Source organism: Diabrotica virgifera, chromosome 5, assembly GCF_917563875.1.
Source record: "Diabrotica virgifera virgifera chromosome 5, PGI_DIABVI_V3a".
Taxonomy (NCBI): Eukaryota; Metazoa; Arthropoda; class Insecta; order Coleoptera; family Chrysomelidae; genus Diabrotica; species Diabrotica virgifera.
The window spans coordinates 54,077,324-54,093,872 of NC_065447.1; the positions used below are offsets into that span (position 1 = coordinate 54,077,324).

Sequence of the window (16,549 nt, forward strand, 5' to 3'; positions counted from 1 at the left end):
TCAAAAATTATGACGAATACAAATTTCTGTCAAAATGCGAAACTCGCCCTGTATATTATTAAACAATGGGAGCAGACACTTTTTAATGGTCATTTGTTATTCCCCATAGGAGCCTCTATACGAGGTAGGAGTATGTACAGTTCCTCATGACTCACCCTGTATAATCCAAAGTCTCTACAGGTGTTTATTGAAAATATGATTTACCAGGAACTGTGCTCTCTAAAATTATCATTAAACTTGTTTTGATAGAAAATGAATCGAACCTTTGGATTAATGGTTTATCTCAAAAACAGATAAATGCCATAAATTAAAATTACAGCATAATATATAAAGTATAAATTTGGCGATTTTTATTCAATGACACACCAAAAATGTTGAAAATCTTAGGTATAGTACTGCGATTGCTGGCAGTCGCGTACTGTGTAGAATCATTTGTTATTTCAGATGATTATACCGTAACTGTGAAAACCAATAATGGAAAAATAAAAGGTGGCTTTGGAGCTAGATCACATGCAAATAAAGATGAAATTCTATATTGGTTTAGAAGTATTCCATTTGCCGAACCTCCAGTTGGAGATTTAAGATTTGCTGTAAGTGTACCAATTTTTTACTTTTCATCATCATAAATGGCTCGACAATCCGTTGTCACGTCAACTAAAAAATGTATCACTGATGCCATGTTTTCTGTACTACATGAGTTTTACCAAGCACTAAACAATAATCTTTATACTGCCACTGTTTCTGTGACTATACTAATGGTTCCAATCCTACTTGGATAATAGGAAACAACTGGTTAGAGTAAATGATACTGACTCCAGTCTCAAAAACATTGTATGTATGTGGGGCACCACAGGGTTCAGTATTGAATCCTCTACTTTTCCTTATTTTTATAATGACAGTACTAATTTAAAAATCGATGGAAAAATTTTTCTTTTTGCTGATGATACCAGTATCACTTGGAGTAACTCAACTATTGCAACTCTTCATGCAACTATAACTTATGATCGTCTTACGATAAAAACCTGCTCTTACTCTAATTTACTCTCGTTCAACGTGGATAAGACAGTAGCATTATCCTATAAAGGAGCTCTTCAATCCTTGCTTTTTAATAACAGCCAGATTAGTACCGTTGATTCTGTAAAATTCTTTGGTATTTTTTTAGATAGCAACCTCAAATGGTCCCGTCATATTGATTCGTTAAGATCTGTTTCAAGGGAAATCAATTTACCATCTTCTAAAATAATATATTTTTCGTTGTTCGGGTCTCATCTTCGATATGGTCTTCCTGTTTGGGGTTCTAGTACAGCTGCTCAATCTGATGTTATTTTTAAATTGCAAAAAAGAGCAATAAGACATCTGTTTGACATAAGAAGAATTACACATTGCAGAAGTTACTTTAGAGATCACGAAATTTTAACACTTCCCTCTTTATATATTTTAGAAACGGTTTGCTTAATTCGTAAATTCCTTCATGTCTTTCCAGCAAGGCCTAATCATGTACTCCACCAGAAATTCATCTTTTGATATTTAATTACCGATCCCGTCCACTGAGTTAGTAAAGAAATCTATATTATATTCCGCAAATAAACTATACAACCATCTCCCTTTACAACTTAATCTGCAACATCTTTCCCAAGTTGTTGCAGATTTAAGTTGCGTAAAATGACAAAAGGGAGTATGAACTGAGTATTCTCTTAGAGTATTCTTTTGGAGAATGAGTAGGTATTCTCTTAGAGTACGAACATGCCGAAGATACATGGATGAGCGCGGTGTAGGTCGCGATCGCGGTCGAGGTTTACATCGATGACGGGCACAACATACCGAAGATACCTTCCTTTTAAGCCTCGGTTTCCTCGAAAGCGGCACCGACAAACTGCGACCGTAACACTGCGATGAATGACGTCATAAAAAACTGTACCGCGCAAAATAATAGCGGTGGGTTCCAAAGATGCGTTGGAAGCCATCGCTTGCTGAGTTTGCACATTCCATTGCCGCAGTGAAGAACCTTGAATTTTTCACCGTAATCTGACGTAATTCATCGCAGTGTTACGGTCGGCAGTGTCGGTGCCGCTTTAGAGGAAACCCAGGCTTAAGTGTTCTTTGTCAGTATAACCCGGTTTTAACGGTTGACGATCCAATAAAATCTGAATTTTTTGAATCGCAAACCTTCGAAATTCTAACCTTGTTAGTCTATCCTTAAAAATATTTAAGAGCTTATTTTCTTTTTTACATTTTTTAGGTATTTTATTAATCGTCCGCGTACCAATTGATATTTTATTCTGTTTCATTGTGTTAGATACTTTCAGTTGTTAAATGAGGATGTTCACAAAAAATTAAAAAGTAATTTCAAACATGTAAAACGATTAAGAAACACCCTAGGAATAATTGTCCAAAATTTCAACAAAATTGAAAAAGCCTTTCTATAAAAAATCTTTATTAGAAATCTAGCATTATTTTAAATTTCAAGAACGCTTCTCTATTGGCCTGACGTCACTAGTTGCGTACCCCAAGCGCGCGCCATTCTCATAGTGTTACTGTTTACCTGTTTGACGTTTCAGGTCATTTTATTTTGTTCTCTTCTTAGGTTAAAGTGGAGTTTTATAGTGAATTTGTTTAGTTTAAAGTGGATAGACTGTTTGTAAGGACATATTTTGGGTTTTACAAAAATAAACAAATAAAATGGAAGAAGGTTTTCAGAAAGCCGATTCGTATAAACTACCGACTGTAGTGTAGATGTAACAATGGTGTATGATTTATTGGCATCTTGTAAAAAAATAAATCTACCACAGCTTTACTGAGTGTATATTCCATATAATTTTCCATGTCTTCTTTAAGCTAAAAAAATAGATGCTTAATACTCCACAAAAAAAAATAGAGAAAGTTGTATGCATGCATTGTACGCATGCATGTTGTATATATACATTGGCTGGTTATTACTTTACCTTGGTTAGGTGTATTAAAAATATTTTTATTCTTCTTCATGTGCCTTGTCCGTTGTGGACGTTGGCTATCATCATGGCAATTTTAATTTCATTTGAGGCGTTTCTGAATAACTCGATCGATTTTTGTCCAAATCATTGGCGTAAGTTTTTAAGTCATGAGTGTCTTTTCTTCCGGGTCCGCGTTTACTCTCTATTTTACCTTGCGTTATCAGTTGGAGTATACGATATTTTTTATCATGCCTCATGATATGACCGAAATATTTAAGATTTCGTTTCTTACTTGTAAAAGAGATTTCTTTTTGTTTTCCCATTCGACGCAATACCTATACGTTGGTGTGGGTCTCCCAGGATATTTTGAGGATACGTGGGTATACCCACATCTCGAATGCCTCTAGCTTTTTCATTAATGTTTCCATTATTGTCCAGGCCTCTGCGCCATATAGCAAGACCGGAAATAATAACATTTTAGCAGCCGCATTTTTAGTGGGAGAGATATTATGTCGCAATGGGTGAAAATATTTCTCATGCATGTTGTTAAATGTTGCTATGTCCTTTTCAACTCTAGATCTTATTTCGGTTGTTTCGTATTTCGAGTTGACAACTGTTCCAAGGTAAAAAATATTTTTGAACTTGGGTATTATACATTTTCATTTCAACCAATCTTTTCACTAAATTATTAATGATTTTAATATAATATAAATTCATACCTACATCCACATGTAGTTATTTTAAGGTTTACTTTTACTGTATGTATTATTAGAATCCCGTTTTTAGGAATATCCCAGTTTAAGGAATACAAATTTGAGGTCCCGAAACTTTTTCATTTACTCTTTAAGGGGGTAGGTGCAAAATCTTGGTCCAATGCTATTTAAATTCATTCATTTTTTCGAATCCTGAGAAAACTAATAAGTATTTTTGAAAAATGTAAATGCAGAAAGAACAATTACATTATTACCAAGGGCCGAAAGTCTATGGAAAACTTCTATAATGTTTATTTTATTAAGTTAGTTCTTTAAGTTAGTTATTTTAAGTTCTAGCTGCAAAAAAACCATTTCTTTTTCTGTTTTAAATTGGCTGGAATGCTAATAAAAATCTTGTTAGAACTGTTTTTTGATGTATTTACACACCCAGGAACAAAACACCACTTATTTGGCTTTATTTTTAATAATTAAATACGTAAAAAACTGCGCACATTCAAATACACTGAGTAAATAAGTATACAAAACTAGTCGTCGATCAAAGACGTTACGACTGCTGACGTCACAGACCGTAGCCTCGCTGCAGGGTACCGTTTTTCTAGCCTCCAAGAAAATCAACATTATGAACTCATTTATCTTAAAAAATATACATTTTTAAACAGTTTTATGATTGTTACGTTTTTATATACCTTGTAATCTATTGAATTTAACTATATTTAAAAATTAGTGAACATCCCTATTATCTTCAGCATACCTTTTTTTCTTCGTTAGTTCGTTTGGTTTCACATTTATTTAGTATAATTTACCAGTGAATTTATACAGGTTGTTTCATTAAGAATTTTCCATATCGTAACTGGAGAAACCTTAGCATAAAATACGAAGATTTAACCCAAAACACTTAAAATAAAATATTCTTCCTTACCGAGATACAGAGTGTTTTATTACAAATGTTCTAAAAGGATTTTAGCCCATTGTTAAAGCACCTTTTAATATTTTTTGTTCAAACTTGACACACAGTTTACACGTGTTAGGATACATTAACTAGTATTAAAACATAGTTGTCCGCTGTTACCAGAGGCGTGCTGTAGGGATATATACTTCATTTTCGCTCCTTTTCCCCCTCACAATCTACGCAATTGTCGTAATAATTGTTTCAGCATGTTTGTTTGATTCTTGGTTACTTTTTACGTAAATATCATCCTTTTGTCTCAATGCGATAGAATAAGTAATTTTTAAGTTATTTGCGTTTTAATGTAATGGATTCAATAAGATTATGTATTTTAAACACATAATCTTATTGACTGTACCTAGTTTAAAATACATAGTTTTATGGAATCAATTATCTTTAAACGCAAATAACTTGAAAACTACTTACTTTATCGCAATGAAACAAAAGGATGATATATTTGTAAAATGTAACAAGGAATCTTGTTAAAAAACATGCTGAAATTATAATAACGACAGTGGCGTAGATTGTGAGGGGGGAAAGGGGTGAAAATGAAGTATATATCCCTACATCACGCCGTTGGTAACAGCGAAAAACTATTTTTTAAGACTAGTTAAAGTATCCTAATATGTGTAAACTGTGTGTCAAGTTTAAAAAAAAAAATATTAAAAGGTGCTTTAACAATGGGCTAAAATCATTTTAGAATAAAACACTCTGTATCTCGGTAAGCAGGAATATTTTATTTAAGTGTTTTATGTTAAATCTTCGTATTTTGTGCTGTTTCTTCAGTTGCTATATGGAAAATTCTTAATAAAACACCCTGTATATAATGTGCTTCTACCAGTGCAATATCTTCAGTTTTGCGTTGAAGGTCTTTGAATAGGTCTTGGCTGTTGGTCCATTCTTTATATGGTCCCGCGGTACAAGGAACGGGACACTAATATTCATATTCACTTTTAAATAGTACTTTGACAAAATCAAAACAAGATATGCGACCACTACAAATAAGTATTCTTCACTTAAGGCATACGACTATTTTTTTATCTAAGAGGTGTTAAAGAAAATATAAAGGTACAATTATTGTGTCTATGTCGGGTGTTATCCTTTTAAAATTATCCCACCCGACAAAGGTTAAAGCAAAAACTTTAAAAGGGAGCCAATTTTATCAGTATAATTTTTTGCAGGCACCTGTACCAAAAGCCAATTGGTCAGGAGTTTTAGATGTACGACATAAAGCTCAGGAATGTATTCAAGGTTCACCTGTAGCTGGCAATGAAGATTGCTTGTATCTAAAAATATATAGCCGTCACGTAAGTACTTCTTAATTAATTTTCGAAAAAAACTATTGTTACTTAATATATACCGGGTGTAACAAATATGCAGGTCATAAATAAAATCACACATTCTGTGACCAAAAATAGTTCGATTGAATGTATACTCTTTCTCAGAGGCATCTGTCAATGCGTCACAGTTTTTCGATATAACTTACATACCTTAGTACATTTATTTATTTAGCGTATGGCTACATCACAGGTTCATATATATACATATATATATATATATATATATATATATATATATATATATATATATATATATATATATAAATTACAAACAACAGTAAATACAAAAATATTCTACAAACAAACATCTAGATTATAAATATATTCGATTGACTCTTTTGTAGCAACCAGGAAATTCGAAGGGTTGCCGTTATAGGATCTAATCGGGCATTCCTCTACCATGTGTTTTACTGTTTGCCTTTTGGCGCCGCAGTCGCAATTTGGTGATTGTATCTTTCCCCATCTGAAAAGTGAGTCGGAACATCTGCCACAGTTCGTCCTTATTCTATTGAGTGTGGTCCAAATTCGTCTCGGTTGGTTGAAGCCCTCAGGTTTGCTTGTAATACATGGCATGTTCCAGTTAGCTGGTGCAGCGTTATTCTCCCATTGTTCTCTCCACCGTTCAGTTACATTAAAGTTTTGATCTACTAGCCTTTTTGTTGTTTTTAGAGGCGGGTGTCTTTAACGGAGCCTATTTATGTCTCTGGCGGAAGTTCCGACATGGGAGCGGAGCCCAGGATCAGTATTGATTTTTGTAAATTCTCTGACAAGGGCATGTTCCCGGCGGATGGGTGGTGGAGCTATATGACTCAAAGCTGGTAACCAGTAAGTGGGCATGGTTTTGATTGTGCTTGATATAGTTCGCATGGCTTGGTTGAGTTGGACCTCAACACGGTGAGTATGTGGACTGTTTATCCATACTGGTGCACAGTATTCCGCTACGGGGTATACCAGTCCTAATGCTGTCGATCTAAGTGTGGGTGCTGAGGAGCCCCATGTAGTGCCGCAGAGCTTTTGCAGGATGTTGTTACGAGTTCGGAGTTTTGCAGCAGTCTTAGTAAGATGCTCTTTAAAGTTTAGCGTTCTGTCAAGTGTAACACCCAAGTATTTTGGGTGTTTATTATAGTTAAGGAGTCTGTCCTCAAAATGGATTTGAGGTTGATAGTTGGCCATCTTGTTGTTCAAATGGAAGCAGGACACTTCTGTCTTAGTTGGATTGGGTTGCAATCTCCATTTGCGGAAATAATTCCCTAGGGCATTTAAATCGTTTGTTAGAATGCGTTCAGTGACCTCGAATTCTTTATGACTTGCGGCAAGCGTCCAGTCGTCTGCGTATCCAAACTTTTTTGATGTGGTTTCTGGCATGTCTGCTATGTAGAGGCTGAAAAGCATGGGAGCCAGCACGGATCCTTGTGTAAGTCCATTATTCAGTTTTCTTTGGGTACTAGTCTTGTCTCCCAATATAACTTTAAAACATCTGTTGGATAGCATGGCGTTAATAACCTCAGTGGTCTTTCTGCATGGGATTATTCGCATTAATTTATATATTGCCCCTTGTCGCCACACAGTGTCGTAAGCAGCAGATAGATCGATGAAGACAGCGGTTGTTTTTAATTGCTGTTGAAAGTTTGATTCCACATAATTGGTCAGGGCGAGTACCTGGTCTGTGCAGCTGCGGTTTGGCCGAAATCCTGCCTGTTCCACTGGTAAGTGTTGGAATATGGTTTTGCTGATTCTATTATACAACAGTCTTTCGAACAATTTGTACACCATACTTAAGAGTGCGATGGGGCGGTAGTTTTTCGGTGAATTATTACTTTTCCCTGGTTTTAAAATGGCGACGATTTTTGCATTTTTGAGTTGGTGGGGGACGTTTCGCGTTTGAAGGATGTCAGAAAAGAATTTTGCGAGCCATTGCCTAGTAAATCTGCCGCTATGTTTGAGGGACTCAGCGTGAATGGCGTCGAAACCCTGCGCTTTTCCTGTTTTCATTTCATTTAGGGCTTGCGATATTTCTTCATGCGTAAATGGGTTGGAATATTCTGTTGAGTGTGCAAGACTAGATTTTATGGTTTTGGGTTTTTTTTTACTTTAATTGTATGTAAACGATTTTGAGGTGCCCTAGAGGTTGACACTATGTGCGTAGCTATTTGGTCTGGAGTTACTAGGTTGGTTTGGCGAGCGGGTGGGTTGCTACTTCCGAGTTTCCGTAGTAGGGACCAGGCTTGTCGACTTGACTTCTGAAAGTCTAGGTTTTCTACTGTCTGGGTCCATTTTTCACGCCTGGCAGCATCAATGCTGTGGAGTAGTTCGTCTGCAATCTCCTGCTTTCCATCTTCGCAATATTCTTAATACAGTTTTTCGCTCTCTTCTGTCCAACCAGGGATATATTCTTTGCGATATCCTCTAGGGATTGTCGCTTTTGCTGAGGTGATTATTGCTCCTGTTAGTCTCCCGTAGTTCTGGCTCTTTGGTGGAATCCATCCTAGGCATTTGTCAAGGTTACTGGTGAAAGCAGACCAGTTATCTTTCTTGAAGTTCCATCTGGGGCGTGGGAACGATCTTATAATCGGAATGCTGATACCGATCTTGATTAGGACGGGGCGATGTTGACTATGTGGAAAGTCAGGCATAACCCTTCGTGATGCTGCTAGCGGTTGGCCTTTGTTGTCAATGGTAACAAAACAGAGATTAGGGTTATATTCTCTCCTCCAGGCCGCAGATCTGAAAGTGCCTCTATCTTTGGCGTCGAATAGAAGGTGGGCACCATGTTCCTCTGCCCATTCCACAAGGGACGTGCCATTTCTGTCAGTGTCTGAGTATTTCTACATCTCATGGTGGCTGTTGAAATCCCCTACGTATATGGCTGGGTGTTCATAGGGATTAAGAACTTGGACAGGCCAGGTAATAGCAGGAGGTTTGTATATGTTAGCTATTATGACATTGCCTATTTTCACAGTTACCTCGTGGATGTTGTTCTCGGTAGAAGTGGCGATTAATGCTGCATTTTCTATGTTTGAACGGACATATGTTGCCACTCCGTAAGCTCTATCGTAGGTAGCGCCCAAAAGATCATAGCCGGGGATTTTTCCTCTTGAGCTTAGTTGACCTTCGTTTTCTGTGTGCGTTTCCTGAAGTGCTACTAGGTCAACTTCGTTGTCTTTAAAAGTCTGTGCAGGATTTGACATTTTGCCCTGCTTATGTCTTCTATGTTAAAATGGCAAACTCGTATGCTTGGTCCGAGTTCGTTGGTCAAGTGGTCCTGATAAGGTCCATTTACAAGTGTCATTTCTGGAAAGATTTTCTGTGATATTTGAATTGCCAGGAGATTCAAGATTGTCTGGCGCCTTTTGTGCTAGTTCATTTAGCGTTACCCAGGGTGCACGTGTAGTGTTCTACTACGGACGCGAACTAGCTTTACACCCCACTTACACCTTAGTACAAATTTTGCACATGAAAAAAGTTATAGCCCTTTGAACTTACAAAATGAAAATCGATTTTTTACAATGTATCGAAAAGTAACGTATGTCCTAAAAGTTTTGGCACAAAATTCATTGTCTTTAATTTTAATAAAAACAAAATAATATCAAGTTGCCTTTGGAAACACAAACTTGTTTAAATTGTCTACTGTCAGTTAAGCAAATAAGAATAACTATTTATAAGTTGGTTGGGCGGGCACTCAAACCTGTAAAATATTTCGGAATGAAAACAATTAGAAATATAAGATAATAAAAGGTACAAATAAAAGTAAAAACTATTTTTATTTTAACCGAACCGTATTATTACAATAATATACAAAGAAATTAAGATGTTTGCTTTACAAAATATTCTAACAGACTAAATACCAAAAACACAGAACTAGCACAGTTATCACATCCATAAATATGTAACTTTTTCACTTTTTCGCAATTCTACGCAAGTGGTACATCGAATTGACCTTTATGCATTCGGAGAAGTGGCCCGCCCATGAAGACTATTCTAGCACTTAACAAAAATAATAATTTATAGTTAAGTATTAAGTAAATTCCAACAAAAACAATTCACGCAGAACCATTTATACAACAATAGCGGAGTGCAATCAGAGAATACCATGGCTGAATCTACCAAAATGTGAAAGACACGTGCATTTACTGCACCGAAGTCAGAGAGATTGGTGACAAGAGCAAAAAACCAGCTTGGAATGGAAATAGATGTTTGGCTCGTCAATACAGATCTTCTAAGAGTACGATATCGTTGGAATTGGAGAGGAATGGTCTTAAATAGCGAAATAGACTCAAATACTCTCAAGCGCCACTCCTTCAGACCTATCATAATACTATTACTCAAAAGATACCCAAAACTGGCTTCTACAACACCAAATTCCCTTTGTTCCTAAAATCAATAATCTTCCCAACTTGCCGCAGGTACGCCCAATAGAGGATTTTTGGGCTTTTCTGTCTGGGCAAGTTTATCATGGAGGTAGGGAAGCTTAACATGAAGAACGATTAAGACGGCAAATTTACAACAACTAAGAGAAATTGATCTGAATTCCACCCAGGACCATACGAAAGACATTCGTAGGAATTTGCGTCTAGTAGATAAGAATATCTATTTAGAATAGCTTGAGACAGACAGTTTCGCCATGTTAATCGCCAACGGCAAGGGGACTTGATAGGGCACAAGAAGAAGAAGAGAAGAATGGCCTACTCCACATAATTACACCAGGGAACACGATTCTTAGACATTACTACGGTTGCCTAAATCGACTAACCAATGAACATTAAGGGTGAGATTACGTCACGAGAGTTTACTGTCATTTGAATCGTAATATGATTTTTTTCGAATCCTGAGAAAACCAAGTATTTTAGAAAAATTTAAACGCAGGATGCAAGATTACATTATTACCGAGGGCGGAAAGCCCCTTAGAATAAACAAGCAGATTCTATTGAATGAAATATTTGAAATTAAATATCACACTTCTCTTTTATTTTCAGCCCTGTAACTTATTAAAATAAACATTATAGAAGTTTTTCGGGACTTTCAGCCCTCGGTAATAATGTAGTCTTTCATTCTGAGTTTAAATTTTTCAAAAATATTTATTAGTTTTCTCAGGATTCGAAAAAAATGAATACAATTAAAACACATTGAGAATTTTGACATGCGTCAAAATTTTGCATTAACTCAATGTAAAATTCTGAACTGTTGAATTCCAGCTTCCCTAATAATTATTGTACATCAAAAGACATTAGAAACTATTTGTAAAGGATTGAAATCTGTATTGGAAATAACTGTTAAAATTGGTCTACGTAATTAAACATATTCTAAAATTTTGTAAAAATGTAATACATTTTAGTTTTCAGCCCAAACTTAGGCCACACACAATAGTCTGGGCTGATTGTCGGAGAATAGGCCATTTTTGGGAAAAGTTATTTACCAGCAATTTTATTGCTGGAATCGAATTATAAGATCCTATATATTAATAATATAGGTATGCAAGGTCCTCAGATAGTGTGCTACTTTTTTTATAAACAAAATGGCGCCCGAAAATCGTGTTTTTTTCAATTATTGCTCTATAACTCCGAAGATTTTAATTTTACAACAAAAACTCTCAAATAAAAATTCACCGTGATTAAATTCTGCATAGAGACGTGTTTTTCCCGATCTCGTCCGATGAAAATTTTCCTCGGAAAATGCGGGTTTTCCCAAAAAAATCTTTAATTTTCAAATAAAGTTTTAGATAAGTAATTATCTACCAATATTTAAATAATTTGGTGACTTAAAAGCCTTCTTGGTTTAGAATATAGTTCCAGAAGCTGATGCAAATTAAATGAATATTTTAGCAACAATTCAATTGTTAATTAATAATTTACGGTCGCAATAATAACCAAAATAATTATGATACACTGATCAAACTTTGAAATCTTATAAACATGAGATGCCCTTTTAACATTTTGTCGACAAAATATAAATGTTTTATTTTTTTGCATAATCTTTAAATGTTTAAAAAATAGTTATAAACAAATTAACGTTTCTCAGAAAGTTTTTATTATATTGTAATTTTAAAAAATAGCTAAAATGCGCATTTCAAATATCTTGAAAATGAATGCTTTAAAACTTTTTTGCAACCATTTACAAAAAAGTTATGAAACAGCAAAATAAACATAAGATTACTACGGTGTTTATACATTTTTTTAATTCTTTCAAAGCGTAGAAGTGAGTATAATGTACAAGCTAATTATTTACAAAAAAATATCGATTATCAATTTAATGGTTATATTTTAATTAAAGATTATAACTATATTTTTTTGTAACTTACACGCGCGAAAGTAGAATAATACAGCACTGTAGCTGAAATTTTCACTCGGAGCGACGACCGGCCGCGCGAGACGTACACTTTTATAAATAATATATGCTGCATGTCAGTCGTCGAGTGAACATTTTAGCTCCGACTCTGTATCAGGCCTACTTTTGCGCTAAAAATTACAAAAAAAAGTATTTTTAATCTTTGATTAAAATATAACCATTGCACTAATTTTTGACATTCTTTGTGAGTAATTAGATTGTACCATAGACTCACTTTTTAGCTTTGAAATAATTAAAACAAATTATAAACAACGGAGCTTTCGTATATTTATTTTGCTGTTTCATAACTTTTTTGCAAATGGTTGGAAAAATTTTTTAATGCATTCATTTTCAATACCTATGAAATACGCATTTTAAGTATTTTATAAAATTAGAATGTAATAAACAATTTCTGAGAAATGTTAATTTTTTTATAACAATTTTTTTTAAACATTTAAAGATTATGCAAAAAAATGAAAAATTTATATTTTGTCGACAAAATATTAAATAGGCATCACACCTTTATAATCTTTCTAAGTTTGATCAATGTCTCATGATTATTTTGGTTGTTATTGCGACTGTAAATTTTTAATTAACAATTGAATTGTTGCTAAAATATTCGTTTCATTTTCATCGGCTTCTGAATTTATAATCTATACCAAGAAAGCTTTTATTTCACCAAGATATATAATTATTGATAAATAATTATTGGCCCAAAAAATTTATTTGAAAATTCGAGATTTTGTTGGGAAAACCCACATTTTCCGAGGAAAATTTTCGTCGGAGCAAATCGGAAAAAACATGCTTCTATGTAGAATTAAATTGGGGTGAATTTTTATGAGTGTTTTTGGTGTAAAGTTAAAATCTTCGGCGTTATAGAGCAATAATTGAAAAAAATACGATTTTTCGGCGCCATTTTGTTTATAAAAAAGTAGCACACTATCTGCGGACTTTGTATACCTATATTAATAATATATATGATCTTATAATTCGATTCCAGCAATAAAATTGCTAGTAAATAACTTTTCTTTGTACTTTACTAATTAGACCAGCGTATTATAACTATTTTTTTTTTCAAAATTTAAAGATTATGCAAAAAAAAAGAAAAATTTATATTTTGTCGATAAAATATTAAATAAGCATCTCATCCTTATAATCTTTATGTTTTATCAATGTATCATGATTACTTTGGTTATTATTGCGATCGTAAATTGTTTATTCAATTGAATTGTTGCTAAAATATTCGTTTAATTTTCACCGGCTTCTGGAATTACAATCTATATCAAGAAAGCTTTGATGTCACTAAGTTATTTAATTATTGATTAATAATTACTTACCTAAAACTTTATTTGAAAATTAGAGTTTTTGTTAGGAAAACCCGCATTTTCCGAGGAAAATTTTCGTCGGAGCAAATCGTGAAAAACATATCTCTATGCAGAATTTAATTGCGGTGAATTTTTGTTTGGGTGGTTTTGTTGTAAAGTTAAAATCTTCGGAGTTTATAGAGAAATAATTGAAAAAAATACGATTTGTCGGCGCCATTTTGTTTATAAAAAAAGTAGCACACTATCTGCGGACTTTGCATAACTATATTATTAATATATAGGATCTTATAATTCGATTCCAGCAATAAAATTGCTGGTAAATAACTTTTCCATGAATTTTGCTAATTAGCCCAGAGTACAATGCAATAATGTTCACATTTTTGAACTGTCAATGTTTTTATTTTATCATCTATTGTTTAAAAACAATACAGTTGATAAGATACCCTCAGTTGCGGAGAAAGGATTAATAATAAAGATTTTTTTATTCAGTCAATGGTGTGAGCACTGTCAGTTAAATAGTAACGTGTGGCCTTACTTTTACACGCATACCTATTGTGGCAAATGTATCATATTTTTCAAAATTTTTGAATGCATTTAAATCGTAGAACAATTTTAACTTTTGATTTTAATACAGATTTTAATTCTCTACAAGTATTCTCTCATGACTTTTGATCAGTGGTGTCATGGTGTGGGAACGAGTGGGAACGCAGTTCCCACACTGGTTAAGAAAAGAAAAAAAATAAATAGAGAATTTAGGTTTTGTAAACAAAAATTAGCAGTGCGTTCCGGCACTGCTAATTTTGCCATGACACCACTGCTTTTGATGTAAAATAATTAGGGAAGCAGGAATTCAACAATTCAGAATTTTACATTGAGTTTCCTATGGCCCTTTTTACGATTCACCACCCGGTATAAGATAAAATGTGTACTATTTGTCTAATTATTTCATAATAACACAAATAATACACATATACACAATAACACACATTCAATGATCGAAAATCGTTTAAAAATATGGGAATGTAAACTCTTGTGACGTAAAGTCAAAAATATAAGTCTCCCCACCACCGTCGGACAAGACAACCGTAATAAAGTCTAATAACCGTGACCAGGGAAATAAGGCAAAAATATACCATGTTCGGGACACTTGAGCAGCCAGGTTACAAATGGGTTTTTTGCGTACTATATACCTAATACATTATAAATACAAAAATGCCTGTCACAGTTCGGACGAGAATTTTAGTTATTAACAAATAAGTGTCAAAATGGCAGTTTTTTCATTTTAATCGCCACAGGTAAAATAGGGCAAAAATAGGGTAATTAAATATCTTATTTATAGTATCCTTCTTTTAGTACCTAGATGAGCCAAGGTTTAAAATTGCAGTTTTTGAATTTTGGTCCGATCATTTGTTATAAAAATTTGCGGAAAAATTTGCTATAACTTTTGCGAAAATGACCTTAAGACTTTCAAATTGCATAAAAAGTTGAGTACAGTCCATATAGTCGAGGAAATGAAGCTGAAAAAATGGCAAAACATCGCAATTTTTTCGTCCAGCATCGATTTGTACAAAAATTTGGAATTAGGCTCATTACAGCCTCTAGTTCATTTTCTATATTGAGCCGTTGTACGCTTTTGGTTTTTTAAGGGTGAAAACTACCCCTAATTGTAAAAAATTATAAAATGACATTTTAAACTTTAATATTGTCAACATTTGATTCTTGTTAGTTTCATAATGATTATTTTATGCTTTAAGATATACTATCATAATATTTCAACCCTTAAAACCACCCTTGTTGGAGCTATATATAAAAAATTGACTTATCCTAAAAGAATAATTTCGGCTTGCATCGATTTACATAAAAATTTGGGATTAGGATCATCTCACCCTGTACTTCATATTCTATATTATGCTTAAGGGCGTTGATTATTTTTAGGGGTGTAAACTACCCCTTATTGTCAAAAATTATATAAAAACATTGTAAACTTTAATATGGGTAAAATTTGGTTTTGATTGGTTAAATAATGATTGATTTATACTTTAGGATATAATATCATAATATTTCAACCCTTAAAAACCACCCTTAATAACATTACAGTTTTTACAAGTAGATATTTTAATATATTATACAGAAAAAAAGTAGAATTAAAGAATTACAAAAATATTTATTTACGCAAAAATACGAATTTATAAATATGTACAAATACAAATAGAAATAGTTTTTAAGTCATCTTAAAGTATACGAACCTTTTCTGTGGTATTATACATACACTGAAAATTATCCATAAGCGGACTATCCGAATTTTTCGAAAAAAAAATTCGTTTTATACACATAGCTCCTTTATTTTGGCGATAAAAAGTTTTTTCAAAAACGACTTTGTAGGAGTTTTGAAGACTTATAAGACTGTGTAAACTAAATTCCGTAAGATCCCTTAGTTTTTAATCAGGGTGGGTTTAAAGGGCTCGAATAAGGGGGTGTTTGCTCGTAAATAGAGGTTTTAAATAGCTATATCTCGCTAACTGTTCACTGTAATGAAAATCTATGCACAAATGGATTTTAGTTATTAAAAAAGCTACAATTTAGTAATCCATCATTTTTTTCGTATCTCCAGTATTTTCGGAGATATTTTGAAGTAAAAGGTAAAAAATGGGGAATTCCAAAAAATTAATTTTTCTTTAAACTCAAATTTTTCTAAAATTAGCCCTTTTAAATAGGTCAAACTTCTTGGGTGTATTGATAATACAAATATAAAATGAATTACAAAGAGCAATTTTTAATTTGGAGGGTAGTTAGGGGGTTGTTTTCACTAATTTTTTCATAGAGAAAAGCAGCTACCGACCTTTTTTTGACCATAAGTCGCTTAATTTTCAGGCTAGAAACTTTTAATTGTTATTTTTTAAAAGGACTAACTGTATACTTGAAAAAATATTATGTAAGTTTTCCTCGAAAAATGCAAAGTTTTTCCGTTATTTTA

At 33.5% G+C, this 16,549-nt stretch overlaps 1 protein-coding gene across 1 annotated transcript in view; it reads left to right on the top strand.

Moving 5' to 3' along the window:
• Window positions 1-338: 338 nt before the first annotated feature.
• LOC114339368 (juvenile hormone esterase) overlaps window positions 339-16,549 on the top strand; it is a 61,685-nt gene continuing 45,474 nt past the window's right edge. The window contains exons 1-2 of the mRNA XM_050651451.1: window positions 339-590; window positions 5,771-5,896. Of these exons, the coding sequence (XP_050507408.1) occupies window positions 372-590; window positions 5,771-5,896 (345 nt within the window). The 5' untranslated portion in view covers window positions 339-371. The remainder of the gene's footprint in view (window positions 591-5,770; window positions 5,897-16,549) is intronic.